The sequence below is a fragment of the Cyphomyrmex costatus genome, unplaced genomic scaffold, assembly GCF_001594065.2.
Source record: "Cyphomyrmex costatus isolate MS0001 unplaced genomic scaffold, Ccosl1.0 scaffold5, whole genome shotgun sequence".
In the NCBI taxonomy this organism is placed as follows: Eukaryota; Metazoa; Arthropoda; class Insecta; order Hymenoptera; family Formicidae; genus Cyphomyrmex; species Cyphomyrmex costatus.
Window position 1 is genome coordinate 1 of NW_017279267.1, and position 21,635 is coordinate 21,635.

Consider the following 21,635-nt stretch of genomic DNA (forward strand, 5'->3'; position numbering starts at 1 on the left):
AAATAATATATTATAAATAATATAAATATGTAAATATATAATAAATAAAGTTTTATATATTATGAAAAGTTTTATATTATAAAATTGTTCACTATGGCGCCGCCCCTCGGATTTTTCTGTAATTTTAGAAGTTTGTATACTTTCATGCGTAGATATTCCAAGAAGGAAAATCGTCGATTTTATGTCGGTAAGTTAGAAAGTGATGATTTAATCACATTTTACACTGCGCAAGCTCATCAATATTATCATTTATGTATTAATGACATCAGTTCAGTATTATAAATTAATTATAATTAAATTATAATTAAAGAAGATTTACAACTTAATTATTGTGTTAAAAAAATTCGTATATTAATTAATTAAAACAAAAAAAAATACAGATATCCATTTTAAATCATAAACTGTAATTTTAATTATAGCAGGAGATAATTCGTGATTTAAAATGTGTATTTGCATATTTGTTTGTTTTAATTAATTAAAAACACGAATTTTTTTATATATAATTAAGTTGTTGTTTTCTTAATATTTATTTTAGTATTATTTATACATAAATGACAACATTAAGTTAAAAAGGTATTTTAATTATATTTAATTCATGAGAGAATGTAAAATATCATTAAATTATTATTTTCCAACTTATCGACGTCAAAAAAATTTGATTTGAGCGACGACTTTTGTTCTCAGAATATACTCCACGCATGAAAATACATAAATTTACAAAATTATACTCATACTAAACATTTACTGCATTTTTACGTCATGGAATTAAATGGCACAAGCCCAACACATAAATAAACATTAAAAATTTTTTTTTGTAATTACAGTTTTTGGACGCTGAATCTTCACGTATATTTTAAAATTTAGTAAGCGACCTAAATAAAAAAGGAAGAACAATATTTCTATGAACATTAAATTATTTTTATAAACATTAAAATGCTTTGTTGTCGAAATATTGAACACACATAAATACAGTCAAATTAAATAATTTTTATTTTTTATTTCAAGAAAAAAATCTAATCTAATACTCAGTCATTATTTCAAATTTATTTTTATCAATTATTTCGATAGTTAAGCATTTACAATATAATATTTACATAATGTTTGTTTTCCTTTTTACGCAGAACTATATAATCACAAAATTTTTAAATATGATTCACTTTATACATTTACATGTTTGGTTCATAAATTATTCATAAATCGTGAAAAAATTTACAAAATGTCGTCATAGCTAAAATAGCTAGCACACGCATAGTAATTAGTTCTGATAAAACTAAACTATATACTGATATCACTGACTCATCAATATGCTAAAATTTAAGCACGTACTGACTATGGTCGTACATGAAATTGCGCATGCTTTAAGTGGCTTAAAAATATTTTAGCGATATACAAATCGCGAGTACAGGAATAATTAGTCTTTGTTCACTGTCAGGTAGGAAAAAGAAAGTAAGCAATATTCGTCTATAAAAGAAATACAGTGCGATCAGTCTTGTCTTTCGCAAGTTTGCCTCTATTTTGGTTAACTCTCGAACATCTTAGTGGTGCCACATTTAAATGTTCTTGCAACTAAAGAAACTAAAAAACCTGTAATCTTTTTCTCGAAAAATAAGGATCGTTTGAGAGTCTAAATGCGTGTGCATCTACTGTTGATTTTGTTCTTCGCTAGCACTGTCCTAACGCAAAATCCTAGAAATAGAAGAGATACTGATCTGGTACGTGTATTCTTTGTATCATTATGAACTCTTTTAAATTACGTTAATTGTTTATAACTATTGTTGCTAATATATTTAATTCTAAAAATAAAAGTAATTTTCCGCTAGTAACCGATAGCGAATACTTATAGATATGCGCGCGCGCGTATATACAATAAAATACTCTATAATAATGTTATCGTCTTTTTATTACTTTAAAAAACTTTTCTTAAAGTAGCCGTGTAAGTTTATTTTTACTTTTGGAATACTGCACAACAAAAAACATTTTGTACTTGTGTTAAAACTGGTTCTCGTCAAAATTTTTGTATTAATTCCAACACATCTATGTATTAATTTAATATGATATATATTAGTTAAATATTTTGTGTCAAATTGATATTTAACATTTCTTTGTATGAAAATAACACAATTTACGAGTAAGCAAATAATATAAAAGTAATCTAGTTTAAAAATAATGTATTTTAAAACAAAAATCTTAAAATACTTGACTAAAAAATATACATTTATATATTATAGTATAAATGTTGATTTTATTGAAAAAGTATATTTCCTCTGAACAGAAAAATATTTTTTATTAACTTTTCTTATTAACTCTTTTACATAATGTTTTCGTTTTTTTTTCTAATAATTATCTATATCTACATATAATAATCGTCTTTTATATTAAATTAAGATAAGAACCATTTTTGAAACACGTAAAATATATTTGTAGCCTTGAATGTGTGTGCATGTAAATATTATTTTTTATATTTTTTAAATTTTAATCTTTATTACATTAACTAAATTTACTGTTATAAAACAAAAATATTTATTTAATTTTCTTTTACAATACTGTAAGCATTAAAATATGTTATGCAATTTATGTTTAAAATACTCACTTATCGATTAGCTCAAGTTATTTTACATACCTTCTTGATTTTACATTCAAGAATTCCGTGTAAGTAAAGTTTTTTCTTACATATTCTCATCGGTATATATATCTAATTCTTTCACAGACTACATTGAAACTTCCTATCATTACTACAACTGAAGCTTATAATGAAAAAACAACAACGGACGTTACGGGAGATAATAGTGATGGAATTAATTGTGGAAATAATATTTTCTGTCATCCATTAAAAACCATACTGAACGTTATTAAATCAATAATATTAGCCACTAACAATGCATTATTGACATTTTTAAAAGCATTGAATTCAACGAGTGACTTAGCGCTACGCGCTATGATGCAACCGGTAGGCGTAATGTTACATACATTTAAAATATCAATACATATATGAATAATTAAAAGTTTCTGTTTATATGCAGTTTGTGATAATATTAAGGATGGGACTCAAAATCTTGAGATGGTTATTGCAATTTCTTAATTAAAAAATGTAGCATTATATAAATCTTTTTCAAATTGAGGTAAGTAATTCGCGAATACATATAACTCATTATATATAAATGCCTCTTTTGACATGCCTAGTGTAGCATTTATCTTTATTAATTCATTCTTTTTGGTTAAATCATAAAGTAAAAATGGAACTGAATATAAATGGCCTTTTTATTACATATAAATACTTCCTTTATTGTTAATAATAATTTGTTCAATACACATAGTACATAACTATCATCTTACTATCTCGATTTTGCATTGTACAGTCTTTAACATTGTTTTTAACTTATGATCAATTGATTGCTTCATCGATATCAATAACGTATGAGAATAACGATCATTTTTAATTTACTAAATTAATATATTTATCTATATTTATATATATATATTGAATACAAAAATCTTAGCAAAGTATTCATGCTTATGACATTGAAGATAATTCGATCTACAATCTCTATTGAGTACTTGGAACTAAATCACATAATCATGCACGCTATCAATCTAACTGTTCTCGATTGTTAACGTTGAGAATCAATATGACATACAATTACTGTAAAACAGAGATTTTACAATTATTATAAAATAGCGATGAATTACTTCATGTAAATGAATATTGAGTATATAACAATTAGAATACTCCATGAAAGTAGGATGAGCTTGCTCCACTAGAAAATTACAATTTAATTATCGATTGTCTGCAGCCTCGATATACAATTTGTTCTCATATTTAAATCAATTTTTTCATCTGTCAAATTTTACCTACACAATCAATAAATTTTTATCTATCTATACACGTTAAAATGATTGACAAGTTATACATTTTTTGCGCTTTCTCTTAGAATAGTTAGAAATATAAATAACTATCAGCTGACAAAGTTGGACTATCATTAGAAGTCGCGATATCAATCACTGGAAATTACAAGAAGCGTTATCAAGATCCAGACTAAGAAGGAAGTCCATCCATTGAATACCTATCATATTTTTTGGTACACAGCGAAAATTTTTTGGTCAACTATACATCAACGTACTTTTATCTACTTAAATTGTCTGTAAATGTATTTATAAAGTAATGTTCAATAATCATCGATAACTTAATCATTTCGTTTTTTTCATCTGATCATTTTGATCTTTCTTAACAAATTTTGTCTCACTCATTCATATTCCTCTAATATGAATTTGCAAATTCGGATGAAATCGGTGAGGTCCTCTTTAAGAGTCCTCAGGAAAGGAGCGATACGATTCCGAAAAGATTCGTTCCTGTTGCATGCAACAGAAGTCGAAAACGCGCAAGGAGAGTTCTATCGATCTTAGACAGTTGTCTCGTCTAAGATCGATCTGAAATTCTAGGTATTGGTAGTGTCGTAACTCTTGTACGTGTGAGATGATCTCTTATGCCTGACTGTGCAGAAGAGAATCATGCTGGCCACCTGACCGAATAGCTGGAGAAAGGCTACGACGAGCCCCACCGTGCCCACTACGTGGAGTCTGGTTATCAGCCACATTTGAATGGCAGTCGCACATCCTTCCTTGAACCAGAGTTCCTTATTACGACCTTCCGAATCTAGGCGACCGCAGTACCGTTCTCGATACATGCAGCAAGAATCCGGCACTCGATCCTCCTCTGGCCATGCTTCAATTTGGAACCAATCCGTGTAATCGCGTACACCGCAGCAATGAAACTGCAAGCATACATTTAAAATTGTATTATCATATTAATAAGCGTTTACTTACATAAGACTTATTCTTTGTCGCTGCACTAAACTGCACTAAAACTACCTCTCTTACTTTTATCAAATGTTAAATATGTATCTGTTTTGTTTTACGTGCAACCATATAGTAGTTCAGTATATATACTAGTTCAGCCACGAAAAAAACAACCAAATCTTAATATCCTGTGCAATGTGGAGCAGTTGATCTTTAACTACGTAAAAAAGTTTCTTTGAACTAAATTAATGAAACACAGAAATCTGTACAATTCGTATTTTACAGATATTATTGAAATAATTAAACAAACCTCGGTATGTATATGGTCCCACATGGCAGAAAGTGTTCCCGGCTCCCTCGTGATATTGTAATGCTTCTCAATGCCGTACAATAGCTCCTCCTTCAAGCTCCTCGCGAGATGTTCTCTGAACACGAACGCCAAGGTGCCCAGCATGAACTCGGCGAGAAACATGAGTATTACCAGACTGAAATACTATAAAAATTACGGAATGTATGAACGTTTTCTCTTCCTATTATTAGTTACATAGGGCATCTCTTTACGATTTTCCAGATTTTTGAAAACCTTCTAATTATTTTAACACTTAATTACTTCTTTCACCAAGAGAAAACAAGTATTAAATTGCTCGGGGGAAAAAGATTTCGTATTGTGTATAATTACTACTGTACACGCAAAGTCTCATATAATATGCAAACGAATTTATCGATCCGTCATGTATTGCGTCACATACTACACGAATTCCATACGTATATAAACTAAGTAATAATAAAGAGAATAATTTGTTTCGCTTATTAGCAGACAGATTTGTTTTAACGGCAGCTAAGGATGAACAAAACAAACGAGGAGAAACAACGATTTTATGAAAATGTAGTTAACATGGACAACATGCGTTTTGCTGTGTGACAAATTATTCAAATGACAACAGAAATTCAAATCACGATCTACTGACGACGAAGATATTCAAGATTGTTAAGTTATCAACTTCAGTACGTGCGCCGCATACTTATGTATAGTCACTGCGTGCGTATCACTAAAAGTCCGTATAGTATACGCATACTGTGCCACGAGAGCTTTTTGCACGTGTGTTTTACAATGGATCACGTTGTACCAACCGTGATCAGCATGCATCTTGACTGGAACCACGCGCCGCAGCATCCGAAGAAGGCAATGACGAATGTGACGCATCCCGCGGCGAGTAGCAGCGAATCCGCCGACACGAAGCTGTACTGTGGTACCAAGGTCGCGTATCCGGAGTAAGCCAGTCGCAGCCAAAGGCCCGCACCCAAAATTCCGCAAGCGCATAACTGTAAAACAAATTACGCGCGTCAATTGCTCCGCTCGTCATAAACGTTTGACTTTCGACGAACGTACTTAAAACTGAATCCATTGAAGTCGAAATTGTAGTACACCATATATAGATACACATATACAGATACAGGATGGAAAATACGTGATGTAGTCGAGAAGAGGGTGATTCTATGATTTAAATTTAAAATAATAAGGAAAATAAATAAATAATTTTTTTTTTTAATAAGATCTCTTTTTAGAAAAAATCTGAATCTGTTTGTTCTTTACACTGATGAAATATTTAGGCCGAGTTGTTCCACCTTTCGGTAAACTTCAATTCACTCTGTCTTGCTTTCTTACTCTCTTATGTTCTTACTCTTTTAATCTTTTGTTTATCCGATAGATAAATTTCCACATAGTTTATTTGAAGATATTATATAATAGAATAATAAGCCAGTATTTTTACATTTTCTTTATTTTCATAGAAATTTGTTTACTTGGTTATTTCAGTGAGAAATTGGTACTTCAAGTGTTAAAGAAAAAATTATTCTTTTAAAAAATGAAAAAGACAAACTGTATTACATACAATTCATTTTAATTAAATTCATAGAGCTTTCAACTTTCTGTACAACAAAATGACAAATCATTTCAACAATATCGCAATTAAGTAAGAATAAAAGTTATAAAAAATAAAATTATACTTTGTCTCAAACAAATTCACTCATTTATCTTAAAAATGGATCAATTGAATTAATTAAACCTAATAGTAAAAAATTAAATTGTGACAAAAATCGTTACGTAAAATATCATTCAAATACACATGTTCGTAACTTTCAAGTTCTTTTTTTCAAAACCAGGAGCTATGCAAAAAAAATTATTCTATCATTTTGATTTATTTTAAACCGAATCAACTTCTTTCCAGTTATATCGTATATTCTTTTTCCTGTATAGCATGATTGTACATAGACTGTCATGGACAAATGATTATATTGAATATTTCAAAATCGCTGAACTTTCTTTCAGTCACAGCTTTCACGATCTTTATTGTAAAAATATTCTGATTCAATCAAGAAATCTGCAACGAAAGCGATATTTTTGGAATATTCTGTTTGTAACGTAATTTAAAAGAATATATCTATCACAATTTATCCTAATAATTATAACAAACTGTCCCATGTAAAATTGACATGTAAAACAAACGAATATAAATTGTTACAAGTGCTTTTAATATCTTTATTAATGTAAAATAAATAAATTACAACTTCAACAAATATTTTTAATAGATGTTCAGCTTTAATAAAAATGTTTGCAATATCCATCCGATTTATAAGTTAGTTATCAAAAGTTATCACATAAAAGAAGCGTAACTAGCCTCAGTCTCCTCTATTAAAAGATCTAAAAAATTATAATTAAAAGCATATCGAGAGATCCTTATCACACGCCACTCACAGCACATGAGTTCACTAGGTCAATGACGCGTTATTTTAATTCGACTGTCGCCGACAATGTACGCTCGACAACAAAGCTACCTCGATTATGCAGCGTTTAAGTAAAATCGGAAAGTGGAAAGTGGACCATGGATTAGAAAGTATCGCGATGCATTTCGAATTGTCGACATGGAAGGAAGATGGATGCCTATGGTTGACAACCGTCGCGAAATTTATTTAACTCACGGTCAATGCGCCAACAACCATGTGACGAGTGAATGGCAAAATCACACGCTGACATTTCTCGCATTCGCGACAAAAATTAAAATAACAACGAAACTGCATAATGCTATTTCCCTAAGCAACAAAGTGTATCGGATGTCGATGCGGTCACCCGTGTACATTTAACGGTTTATCGTCCACCTGCTAACTTATTCACAAACACAGAGACTTATCCAGCCTATGTCTAGCAAAAGAGTACTGCAGATTTTCTAGGTAAGTCGGCGATTACCTTGCCGCGCTATTAATGACAGGAAGTCGACTGAGCGACCAGGTGAATGTTGACCTTACGGTTAATTCACCCTCTAGAGTGCAATATATACGGCACGCGATAGCGACGTCCTTCCTTATCAAATTCAACTGTACATAAATGATGAGACCAGCGTGTTTACGCGCAGCTAGCTAACATCTGCGGAAGAACCGCAATGTAATTTATAAATTACAACTTGTGGTGCGACGCAGCATGATTGGGAAATTAATGCACTGTTACGCGACCCCGATAGCTAATTGTACAAAAGAACGCGTCCGTACTTTCTAATTACCGTCAATGATGCGTGCGCGAAAACAGGACGTTTTTGCAACAGCGTTACATAATCTGTAATATATGTGTCGTTGACCACCAAATATTTGATTTGTATCGTCAAAATATTTATTATTAAAATGTAAAATAATTTAATAGAGAGAGTATAAATAGTATAATACAAGTGTAATTATAATAAATAATTTAATATAACTTTTATATAATTTTTATATAACTTATCTGTATCCTCAAGAACTTTTGAGTTTGAAATAATAACTAACAAATCTAATGAACTCCAGACTGTCTTACCCAGTTTGGAATTTGCGTAATCGGAATGAATTGTGATTGATATCAGAATGAAATAAGAGTGACAACAGGTGACGCATTTCACAGCATTAATAGACACATAAAGCCACGTGTACCAGTTTTACAGCATACAGAGCAATCGGTATCGCGCTTATACTGTTGGCTTACGGGTACCGTAAGTTCATAGCTCATAGAGTACGGTTCAACGTCCTATTTAAGGCTTTCATCGCGATACAGACGCGGGCGGACGATTTCAAGTGGAATAATAAAGCCGGGGGAACAGCGAATGCGGCGGAATGCGGCGCGAATTACAAAAGCGCGTCGTTGGTTTAATCACCGACCCGCGTGGGTCGTTAATAGCCGCCGGCTATTGTCTCATTTCTGTCATTTCTGACCAATTGGAGTCGCGCATTTGCACTGTATACGCGTGTACACGCGTGTTTACGAATTATGCGCAGCAACGAAAGGTTTCATTTAAGTTGAAAAGTTCTCACACATATCTTTCCAACGCAAACGAGTTGTTTAAATATAGTTCAAGTGCCACTCTCGAATAATTCGCAAAACAAATCGATCTTAAAATAAGTAATTGAAACCAAAAGCTGCTGTATCTAAAAATAAAAAATTTGTTAAAACCTTTGAATTTTGTTCGCTTTTTGATTTTTAACGAATTTAAACGAATTGAACATTATAAAAATATGTTTAAATAATATAACTTATAAAATAAAAAAAATGTCTTGCAAAAGAAATTAAGTCCCAAATTCCTACTGTTGCAAATGCAATTATATTCATCAGTCGTACTTAATAAAAATAGACACTTTTCAAATGCAGCTAAAATGCATTCTGTTTTAATTAATAAATAAAAATTTCATTTTTCACATATCATATCATATATGCTTTTTTAATTGAATTAATAAATATTTCTTAATTAAAAGAAAGATCTTATTAATATAGTTCGAATGATAAACATTATACTAATTTTTCCACTCTCGCTAAAAAAATTTTAAGTGAAGACTTTTGCCAATAATGACTTCCTGTCAATGGGCTATTTAAGTAAAATTTATAAATAAAAGATAAAGTTCCCAGTCGCATGCGCATTTAAGTCACTTCTGTTTAAAAAAATGTATAATAATTATGTCTTATATGGTCAAACTACAGTATTAAGAATAATTGATTTAAAAAAGCCATCTTTACGTACCCAGATTAAAACGTTGACGGAGCAGAAAACATGCCTGATACACGTGTATCCTGTGCGGCCCATGATTCGATCCTTCATCAGGTCCTTACTCCAAAGGGACTGGCAACGTTTCCTGGAAACGTAGAAATAGCAACGTGATCCCTTTGGACAAAGCTAGCAGATGGATAGAAAATATATTCTTTGGCTACGTGAAAACTCTTGAGATTAGCACCGTATCGCGAACTGACGTGAGACAACGATGCCTGTTCAAGGTTACGGAACTGTCTCGGCGATTGTTTACGAGTGTTAATTACGCCGGCTCAATCAGCAACTTTCGTCTTTAGTATGCTGTATGAACACGCGGAGAACTAAAACCAAAGTCTACACTCTTCTTTACATCACAAAAATATCATTGTGATAATTATATATCACCGATAAGAAACCCACCGTGCGCATCAGCGCGAGAGCCTCGTGATGCGCATCACGGATCACCAGGAAATACTACATCCACGCTTGAAGAGCAACCTGAGGTAGACAGGACGTGGGAGGAAGGGGAAGAAAGCCGCGTGACACGAGAGAGAGAAATGAAGTGGAGGAACGGGGGATGAGGGGTGCGAGGAGCAGATGAAGGGGGAGGAGGAGAACAAGAAGATCGACGTGCGACCTACGCGAGCGAAGATCCCGCTCTCGGACGCACCGCCGTCAAGGAAGATCTGTAGGATTGTGCCGGCTGACTGAATGCAGACCGACCCGACCAGACAGTCCTTGTCAGACGAAGACCAGTGCCGATGTGTCTGAGAACTGGCCGATACGATTGGCTCCGGTCTGGTCTCCTCTCTGAGCCTTCTAGGTCTGTTAACGGGACAACCGCGGCGAAGCCGTTCACCCATACGCGATCGCGTATCATGTAGATCGTAGATGGAAAGAGGAGTGGAAGTGACACTTACAGAGGATATTGCTCATCGAACGTCACTTTTCCCGTAGGCAATCGTACAATGGAGTAGCGAAAAAAGAAAAAGGCATCTTCAAGGCCACTATACGAGATGTCCAGTCTCGTTCTCCCGTTATTCCCTTCACATCTCGCACATTTATGCCGCTGCTCTTCGTTAACCTTTCGCATACAGATTGAGGTCTCTTACGTGTACACACACACACACACACACACACACACACACACACACACACACACACACACACACACACAACACACACACACAAATACACACACACACATAAAACGGGCAAAACGCTAAGGTGCAAAGGTGAAGGTAACTTTCGCCGAAAGGTCTCGTATATAAAAATCCGCTTTCCCAGAAACTCGTGTTCAGGCGTATAGTAACTACATCACTTCAAGCAATTTCCCACGGTGTACCACTTCCTTTTGATTTCAAAGATAAAATCAGATTATCTACAACGATAATTTTATACACAGAAAGAATGATTTTATTAAAGTTTATAAGAATTAAATCAGACATAAGTCTGAAAATAATTATGTTAGATTATTAAAATAATTATGTTAATACACTCAAAGAAAGAGATTTGTACCAATTATAAAACTGACAATTTACATAATTAAATAGACTATTTTATAATGACATATTTATCTTTATACAAAGGTTATTTCAGTAGTATTGTAGAAACATTGTAACGTTTTAATAGTATTACGACAATATTGCAAACGTTGCAGCAATGCTGCTGCAAGCTTCTGTGCTTATGGATAATTATCAGCTATATTTTTCTCTGAGTAGGAAGTTCAAGCATAAAGATAATGCTGTAAATAGTTTTGACATTCTAACAGTCTAACTTAAGCATAATTATTCTGTCCGTAATTATTTTCAAATCTATATGTGACTAAATTTTTTTAAACATTTCAGCAAAATCATTCTTTTTATATAGACCGTTCAAAAATTATAAACGTATATATCTTTTCAACATTAAATTTACATTAATTTTTCTTTCATATAATTTTCTCAGGTAAAATAACTTTTTAATATGCCGATGAAAAACGTGAACTGCATTAAAGATCGAATCACGTAACCCCACCTAGTTCGTGAGATGTATAACATGTATCAGCGCATCGGAAATTCAAATTACAGCGACCGGTCCATGTGAATTTCCTACGTTAAGTCATCGTGATAGCTATGCAAATAATATTGATCGGATAATACACGACGAAAGAAACCGTTGCATAAAGAACATCCTCACAATATTTCTCACATCAGCGGACACTATCATCTACGGTCTCACATTATTATAATACTTTCGATCCAACGATTGTTTTCGTCAGTTGGGATGTATACATTGTAATTAGCATATAATTAATGGGACGCGATCAATTTCACTGAATTATTAAATTCTCTCATATACCCTTAGGAAGAGAACGAAATGAAAAAAATAAGGTTATTTGAAACCACAATTACTAAAAAATATATTTCAAGTACTTAATCAAAACGATGATAAAATCTTTATGCTTATTTTATAAAGAGCTTCCATAATTTCAACAAAATCTATTAAAACGTTAATGATAAATAGGTATCCATTGAATAAATTTAAATAAATGTTTACCTGACAAAACGCATAATTAAATGGAAATTCAAAGATATCAACAGTTTTTAATTCTCAATGTTAGTAACAAAAATAAAATATTGTTACACACTCGCACACCGCACCGGCATAATTAGCACGAATAATTTTTCAGTGTCCTTGGAAACTTCGTATGTCTAAAGCAGTGATCCGTGTTACGGATATCGACACTTTCCAACGGAAAAAAAAAAACACAGACACACAGGTACTGGGTTGAAGCAGTCAACGGAAAATCTCTTATCAGCTCATTGCATGATTAATGCGTTCTCTCCCTACTTGCCGCAACGAGGACCGTTATCAGAATTGAATAATATTGATTCGCCTTATCAAGAGTTACGCACGCTCTCACGCAGAACTCCACCCGCTGTGTTATATTCGTGCCACTTGTCGTGGACGACCTTCCATTAAATAAGAACGCGCGAGGAAAAAAAAAAACGCGAGCGAATAAAGTAAAAAGCGAGTGAATTGAGAGAAGAACGGAAGAGAGATCTGATGAAAAAATAGAATATTCGATCATTGATGTGTATTTAATTCGCAAAAGACGCTCGTGGACTTCACCTTGCTGCGGTCACGTCTTTTCCAGCCCTCGGCAGCATCAAGCGTTAAGAACACGGTGACATTTATAGCGCATACTGGAAGAAAGAAAATCCCCACCGTGTGTGCGTTTCAATATGAGTTTTATTTATACACTTCGATGTATGTGCTCTTATTTTTATCTGAAGTAGCTTGTTACATTATCATAAAAATTCCGATATCCGTATGACATCAAGTTGCTTTATCATCATAATATTTTATGTTAACATTATTGGAAGTACTTTAAAACATAAAGAGCTCAACCTTCCTTTCTATTTTAAAGAAAAAAGTATGTAAGTAAAGTAGAAAGAAAAAAGTATTTAATAATTGACATAATATTTATTATTTAATACATAATTCATATAGAAATATTATATTAAGCATCAAGGTTCAGCTTCAATCATATTTAGCGCTTTTTAATTTATCCATGGAAAGAACGATTTTATTGAAGTATCTAAAGATTTACTAAAGATTTTATAAATACACAGATCTAAAAGTAATTTATTTAAATTATTTTGATGATCTTACAAAATTATTTTTAAATCTGTAATGATCAAATTTTTAAATACAATAAAAAAAACTATTCTCTCTATGAATATCTTATTCATATATAAGCGCGATCTCATTTAACTTATTATTATCTTATATTATTTAAAAGAAAGTAAGAAATTTACATAAAAGACATTAGTTTAAAAGAGTCTAAGTATTCATTATTGTTTTACTTAAACACAATCAAAAACGATGTTTCGAAGAGGTGCGTGCATGTGTTGTATGCAGAGATTAATCAACATCGAGATCAATTTTCACGGACGAAATGGAAGGCTGCGCGAAAATAATGTGCATTTAGAGTGCGAAGGGGCGCACAAACGGTCCCCCTGCCTCGACTTCCTGCCAATTGCGGACAATTTGTGATCATCTATGATCTCCCCACTCACCGACGCCCGTCGTCGTCGCGTGAAACGCGTGTGGACGTGGTGCCTAAATGTAAAAGTTAACACGGCCTGGTTCTCTCTGCAGGTCCCGGTCATCTCTTTCACCGTTTCATGTGCCATACGATCGCGTTGACGCATCCTACACGCTCATCTTCCCACGTGATGTAATCGAGAGGAAAGAAGCTCGCACGCTTGTCTCACACGTTATCAATCTTCCGGTAGTCACATACGTGTACGGAATGCACGATTGTTCTCTTTTGTCAAAAGTATCTCGCTAAGCTGTAATTGGCAGCTTTACATATTAATCTTTTGTTCCCGTCAAAAATATTTCAAATTGTTATATAGAAAGAGTTTTACTAAAGCATCTAGAAATTTAGCTAAACACGATATAATATGAAATAATTTAAAATAGCTAGATACAAAATGATTTAGCTAAATACACACAAATCGGAAAATAATTTTGTTAGACCATCAAAATAATTACTTGAACGTTCCAGCTAATTGATAAAATGTCAAAACTTTTTACAGTATTGCTCATCATACTTGAGCGTACAATTATTTTAATAGCTCAACAAAATTATTTTCAGGTCTGTATTTAGATAAATTTTTAATAATACAGTCAAAACTTTTAGATTATTATTTCATTTTATCAGTATATTATATTAATTACAACATATATATATATATATATATATATATATATACATTATTAGGATTTACAAGATTCATTAGTTACTCCGTGCAAAATAGTTGCATAAGTTCGAACGGTTACATGTTGAGAATGTGATTTGCAAAAGCCATAATTATGTTAGAGCGGGAAGAATATCGGGCGTAACGAGCTCGTTGAAGAGAGTTCTCGTGTAATGGAGTGTGAGCTATACAGTATCATACTTATTACGACGATCTTTAATTTCCTGCTGCAATCGACGAATAAAAGAATCACGATTACATAAAGATTACTGCAAAGTATTATGTATGATAAATAATCACTGTAATCGTAAAATGATATGTCGAGGCATGCGTATCCTTTGTCGCATAAAGCCGCGTACAAATACGAATTCAGTCAGTTTAATTCTTCTCGACCCTTCTCACGCATACGTGATCAGCTTTTTAAACACGGTATTAAGAAAGTTTTATTTTGACCGCAAATCCGTCATTGAAATTCTTGCGTCGTGCTTCCAACGTTTGTGTATTGTCCCCTTTCTCGAAAATAATGTTCTTCTAAATATGTATAATTATGTTTAAAAAATATAAAAAAAAAAAATTAATATATCTTTCACTAAACATTAATAAATTAAAAGATATACGCAATATAAAAGTTTTACTCGAATTCTACATATTTAATAATAATTTTGTACACGATATTATTACACAAATTTTACATTTAAGCAAAATAAAATGTTAAAAAATTATTATACAATGTTATTTAAATTCTTATTGAAAGATATTGTTACAATATTAAAAATAATCATATTGCAAATGGGTTTATACTTAAGAAAATCTATAGACCAAAATAAAACATATTCAATTTGAATAGTTGTAATTTACGTGCTCAGAACGATTATATAATTTCAAAGAATTTTAAACGTTAATTTAGAGAAATCCATTTATAAAAGTTATTTCACGACGATTAATAATGTTCAACATGCTATTTATGATAAACCTAATAGAAAGCGAGCGAATGGCGTTAGAAAATTGTTAGAACAATTTTAGTACTCAAGATTGGAATGTGCACAATTTCTCACCAATTTATGAGGAAATGCAATAAACCAAGAAGAAACGATATCTTCGCCAAGGAAAGCACCGATTCATTGTTCTATTAAATGTTGGCGCATGGGAAGAGAAATCGACGAGCGACTTGTTCGCACGATCGATTTCCTGGCACTCGGAATAACCACGTGCGTTATCAGCATATTTTCTGGCTTAAACACGGAAAAGTGCTTGCGATTTAAAGTGGAAAACTGGTAAAAGAAAGCGACGTCCCGATTTTTTTAGATACATGAGAAAATTGTTAGACAATAAAACTTTCTCTCCATTGTGTCGAATGAAGAAAATAGATCTTGTTCTTGTAACCACTACGGATATTGTCGTAGATAAATTGTCTAATTTATGAAATTATGCATTAAAAGTCATAAAGAGTCACATATTTCAGTAAACTCGTATAATGGTCTCATGTCATTTCAGTCTCGCTGAAAACACTTTATTAATTCTTTTTGTCGAGGTCTAAATCATCTTGTCGAGACTGATAAGGCCATGAGATACACACGACAGTATTAATCCGACTACTAACATGATCATCTTCTAACACGATGAAGTAATGGGGAGGCGCAATCGAATATGACCTTCAATAGTAATATTTCAAAATAGTTCTAATTCATGCACAAAGTATATGCTTTGTATATTACAGTATATTAAATCTTTAAAAAATATATTAAAAAGTATTTCGAATCTATTTAGAATTGCTAAGTACTTTTTCTTAACTTGCCCAAATAAAATTTCCAATACTTTTTCTATACAACTTTTTTTCGCAAAGATTTAAAAAATTGTTTTTCAAATTTTTCAAATTTTATTATTGTATCCATATTTTTTTCATATTATTGCATTTAAATTAAAATTAAAAATAAAACTATATTAAAAACAAATTTTTTTAATTATCTTAAAAAATAAATGTTTTTATTTATTTTCTCTCTATATAGTCTTATTTTCCAGCCTCTCTTCTCGTTCAATCGTTAATTAGAGATGAAAAACGCTTCGATATATTACTTTAACAAAAAATTAAGTAGTCCCAATTCGGTCAAAGAATTCATAGCACAATCTGCTGAACATCTGTTGGTTTTAGATACCCGTTTACTATTACAGAGAGTGAAAAATGTAATAGAGAAAAAGTTACGCATTCGTGACTCTATTTTCATTGAAATGTAAAAAACCGCCGTTATCGATAATGCTAGTAATAGAACGTCTGAACATTGTCTAATCTAATATGCATGCAACATTTCTCGTGATGTAATCGCGTAATTTTACCCGCGTGTGCATTTACGCACCATACAGTTATCGTCAACTCGTTCGCGAACGCGACGCCGACCGTATCCAAGTTGTGTTTGTAAGCATAAATACGTGAGTTCATATGCTGAATCCGCGAAGCATTTCATAACTTCGTTTCGCCGGTCAAGTGGCAAGTGAATCACATTCGCTTTATTAAGCAAATTTTACATTTGAAAATCTAGTTTATCCATGTGGCTGTCATGACAGAGTATACTACACGGACAGAATGATTTGCTAAAGAATCTATACATAAAAATTTTAAAATACAGATTTAAACAAAATTATGTCAAACTATCAAAATATTAAAATCTATAAAATGCTCAAGCATGATGAGTAATGCTGCAAAAAGTTTTGACATTTAAAAAAATGTCTTATATCTGCGTATATTATTTTTCTAATAAATTTATTTTAAAATATAATTGACTAATTTTTTTAATTTTTTAGCAAAATCATTCTTTCTATGTACAAAGTATAATAACGCGTTATTATTTTACTGATGAAAATCCCGTAAATTGTTGCGATTTAAAATCCTTTAGAACTTAAAGTATCCTTTCTCTTTGAGCACATTTACTGTCAATTTTTATTCACTACTTCTTCCAACTTTTTAAGTCTGATGTCACTGCAGAATTATTTGTAATCATCCGTATTTACTTAAACAAAACTTACTATAGTATATGAAAAAATATTAAACAAATGTATTCTAAAAATATAAAGTTTACGAAAATATAGCGCATTTAACAAGCAGAAATTTAAAACGATGTGAGTAAAGCAGATGTTTTGTCAACATGCAAGTTTTTAGAAGTTATAAATCACTGGACACTCACAGGTGGAATAAAGATGCTCATTCGTATCGTTCTCTGTAGAGAGCCGTCGCGAACTCTTCGCCACCGAGTGGCTCACAAAAGTTCATGAAAAGCGCTATCAAAGGTCGATTCGCGTAGCTTCGCGGCAGCTTTCGAGTTCGCGGATCGACTGTGCGGTACCAGTCCGCAGCAACATCCGTTCTCCGTTCCTCCGAATTAGTACCAGGATCGCCATCTGACGGTTTGTGATATAAGTGACAAGACGGATTATCCGTAATGTTAATTACAAAAATCAATTTAAAAAAGTATGCAAGATGTTTTATAGTGAATGTGTAAAATTTCAACGGTTTGTTGATGAAGATCGTTATTTAAATAACAATTTAATGACCAAACAGTAGAATTTTATCAACATTTATTCTGCATTTTAACAAAATTAGGAACTTTAGTTGTTTAAGCGCGAGATAAATATTTTTAATTATGAAATGCCCTGTAATTATTCAAATTATTGTATTCATAAGATTATCAATATTATAATGATACAAAATATTTTTAGTGAAATTTATTATAAATTTAGTTCTTTCTAATTGTAAAGCAAATTAAGGAACATCTTTTAATAATATATCAATCTAAATTAAATTCTCTACTCGACAATGTACCATAATTAGTGCCAAGGTGTGTAATACATTTTTATCATTTCTAATTTAAAAATAATGTTCTGACTAAAATAATTAAAAAACAATGTTATATATCACAAAAAGATATAAAACTAAAACTAAATTATTATAATGGTGGAACACCTTTTGAGACTACATAAAAATGTATATGTATAGCAATATAACAAAGAATCAATCATAACGTAAAAACCGATCTAACAGAAAATTAAATAAATAACTTGTCAAACACAAAATACGCATTAAAAACAAAACATTTTCTTATTTCTGTTTCTTCAGATTTTTAGATGATTCTTCCATAGACTCCAACCATAATTGAAGCTCTTTGGTAGGCTCCGGCCTGCGTGTTTCCGGTTCGATCTCGGCAATTATTTCCTCTACCGGAACCTTCAAGCCAGTTATAGTTTGTCTGCTCAATATAACGGCGCGAATAAAATTGTCCGTGAGACTGATGAACTGGTTTTCTATATAAAAGTGTTTATCCTCCCAGTAAATGAGCTGCAATAAGGCAAATTGGAGCAACTTGATTATCGCGCGTAAAAAACAGAAGAGAAAAAGAAGAAGCAAAGTACATATATTGATCATACCTTTGTCGTGACCTTGTACGGTGTAAAGATAGGAATCGCACGACGATATCGTACTGTGGATGCACCTTGAACAGCACCGCCACCTTTTTTTACAATAGCACCGTAAATTCCTGATCTATCGTAAAAATAAAAACGCGCAAAATCCAACTCGCGCAAATATCGTGCATTATTCATATGCTTCAAGACCAAGTCAACATCTTGAGTGGTGCAAATTCCTAAAACAACAGAAATTTATTTGATGTTCCTATTATTATTATTATTATTATTATTATAACAGAACAGATTAAGTTTCCTGATAACCGAAGAGTTTTGGCTTCTCAGGTTTGATTGTTCTCAAAACTGAATATGAGACATTTTATATCAAATTGGACACCTTTAAAGCATCAAATTTTTTTCTTAGTTTGCTAATAGATTCTGCGTAGATAAAAATATAAAACACATGTTGGGATTTTTTTTGTGTAGTTACTTATACTTACAAATTGCAAACTTTCATAAAAAAGACGTTGTTTATGCAAACATTTAAATTATTATACCGAAATTATTAATCGATCGTATAAAAAATAAGCAAGAGATGTTTTATGGATGGGTTATGTTTAATTTATCATTTTTATATAAATAAATCATTTTTTATTTGTTTACAGTTTACATTAACATTTTTCATCATCAACTCACCAACTTGAAAATTTTATATTAGAACAATTTAATATCTTGAAAATCGAGCTTTTATTTGCACGACTAATGATTACAACAAAATAATAATTTGAATGTTCGCATGAGCGACGCTTTTTATGAGTTTCTGCAATTTACAAGCGTAAATAATTTTACAAAAAAATATCGAACATTTTTGCAGAACACGTCTTACATTGTTATTTGTAGAATGCCAGCAAATTAAAAGAAAAATAAAAAATAAAAATTACAATGTTTCTCTCTCAAAGGTGCTCAGTTTGATGTGGAATATCTCATTCTATACTTGTTTACATATGTCTAAATGTTGTATAAATATTTATCTTTTGAATATTTATATTTTTAATAGTTAATCACATTTATCTGATTTGCGCTCAACTTAAATAAATTTTACTTGAAGTGAAAAAAATTCTTACGTCTCATAACAGTCTTAAAAATTTTTTATATTTTATGCAGATTTCTAAAAGATAAATATCTTAAACTTCTTTAAATTTTACGAAATATTATGAGAAAAATTAGAAATCTGACATTCTTTTAGAACTTATGTATAAAGAATATGTTATAAAGAATTATCTTAAAAAAAGTAGACTCAGCATTTCTGGGAAACGTTCTAATTCGTACAAAAAACTTAAGAAATTAAAAAAAAAAATTATACACAAATATTTTGAAATTTATATTTATAAATATTCTTAAAAGTTACATGAAAAATTCTATAAAATGTTCTATCCAAAGGATAAAAGTTACATAAAGAAATAAACTCTTGGAGTTTGCAACAGTTATCACAAGAAGCAATCTATGTGTATGTAACTGTTAAAAGCATTTGTAAAAACGAATACGATGTTCCACAAAGTGAAGAAATATGCCGATGTACTAGTGTACTATTCTGTACAGTTATTTGCCGACCTACATAATGTAGCTAGATACGTTTACATGATAATGCAGCTGAATACATTTGAAAACATAAAAATATCATAAATAAATAAGTGTACATCAATTATAATAAATTATGAACATGTGGTGTGTCGAAAACAATTGTACACGAGGTTGTGTACGTAGTCTTTACAAAAGTTTGTATGTGTTTTTATTGTAAAATATTTAAAAACGCAAATCTTATTTTTTGATATGAGTAGCGCGCAAAAGTTTTTGGTAAGTGACATTTTGTACTCTAATTTACAAAAAAAGAAAAGCCTGATAAAAGTTTAATCATTATTGAATGTTAATACAAAATTTCGTTACCCACATCTTGCACTAACACTCGATTACAATGATTAAAATTTTATCCGGTTCTTTTTTATAAATTAGAGTACTAAATGTCATTTGCCGGAAACTTTTGCAAATCACTGTACATATATTATATAAGATATAATAATAATACTATGACCTTGCATGATCTACATTTTATTTTATGTACACTAAGCAAATTATTTTATTTTTCATAATCTTACTTCCTCATCACGCTTGTATTGATAACATAACAAATTTAGTTATTTTCATCTTACGCAATATTCTGTTCTTCCACTTATATTATTACTTTTTAATGTCTTTGCAATTAAAATGCCTCATCTAATCTGATAAGGCACATAAAGTTGTTGTACAGATTTCACACAAACAAATTAACAAAGACAAGCAATTTATTGAATGCACGATGTAATTTTAATCTAAAACAAGAATTTACCATAAATTGTTGTCGTATCGAAGAGTTTCTTCTTCTTCTCGAAAAGTCTGCCCCAAAAGATGGTGAGGATAATTCTCATAAAATAATTTACATCGAATAGAATGTAAAGGATGGCGATTATCGCCACGAAACAAGAACACAACATTGTCAGCTTTCTATCAGCGTATCTCTCGCTATCTGACAGCACGAAAATAACGTTGACTCGATGTAAGCCTTTTCACAGTCAACGGAAGACTGACTGTCGGCTTATGACTCTGACTTGTTGGTTGTCGGTGGTCT

At 31.5% G+C, this 21,635-nt stretch overlaps 3 protein-coding genes across 4 annotated transcripts; 1 reads left to right on the forward strand and 2 right to left on the reverse strand.

Annotated features, from left to right (window-relative positions):
- Positions 1–1,492: 1,492 nt before the first annotated feature.
- Positions 1,493–4,004, forward strand: LOC108778329 (uncharacterized). The gene is made up of 4 exons (XM_018545477.1): positions 1,493–1,712; positions 2,708–2,947; positions 3,021–3,119; positions 3,930–4,004. The coding sequence occupies exons 1-3, from the start codon at positions 1,629–1,631 to the stop codon at positions 3,081–3,083; spliced, it is 387 nt and encodes a 128-aa protein (XP_018400979.1). The 5' UTR covers positions 1,493–1,628; the 3' UTR covers positions 3,084–3,119; positions 3,930–4,004.
- A 411-nt stretch (positions 4,005–4,415) lies between these two features.
- Tsp5D (Tetraspanin 5D) lies at positions 4,416–17,969 on the reverse strand. 2 transcript variants are annotated; one of them, XM_018545475.1, is made up of 5 exons: positions 17,761–17,969; positions 9,828–9,939; positions 5,926–6,117; positions 5,105–5,287; positions 4,416–4,769 (listed from the first exon to the last, which is right to left on the reverse strand). In XM_018545475.1, exons 2-5 carry the CDS (start codon positions 9,903–9,905, stop codon positions 4,434–4,436), a joined length of 789 nt encoding a protein of 262 aa, XP_018400977.1. In that variant the 5' UTR covers positions 9,906–9,939; positions 17,761–17,969; the 3' UTR covers positions 4,416–4,433. The 2 variants fall into 2 exon arrangements, with proteins under 2 accessions (XP_018400977.1, XP_018400978.1); XM_018545476.1 differs by lacking the exon at positions 17,761–17,969 and adding an exon at positions 10,254–10,296.
- Positions 17,970–18,641: 672 nt separating this feature from the next.
- On the reverse strand, positions 18,642–21,578 carry LOC108778431 (protein THEM6). The gene is made up of 3 exons (XM_018545606.1): positions 21,357–21,578; positions 18,998–19,212; positions 18,642–18,908 (listed from the first exon to the last, which is right to left on the reverse strand). Exons 1-3 carry the CDS (start codon positions 21,499–21,501, stop codon positions 18,672–18,674), a joined length of 597 nt encoding a protein of 198 aa, XP_018401108.1. The 5' UTR covers positions 21,502–21,578; the 3' UTR covers positions 18,642–18,671.
- Positions 21,579–21,635: the final 57 nt, after the last annotated feature.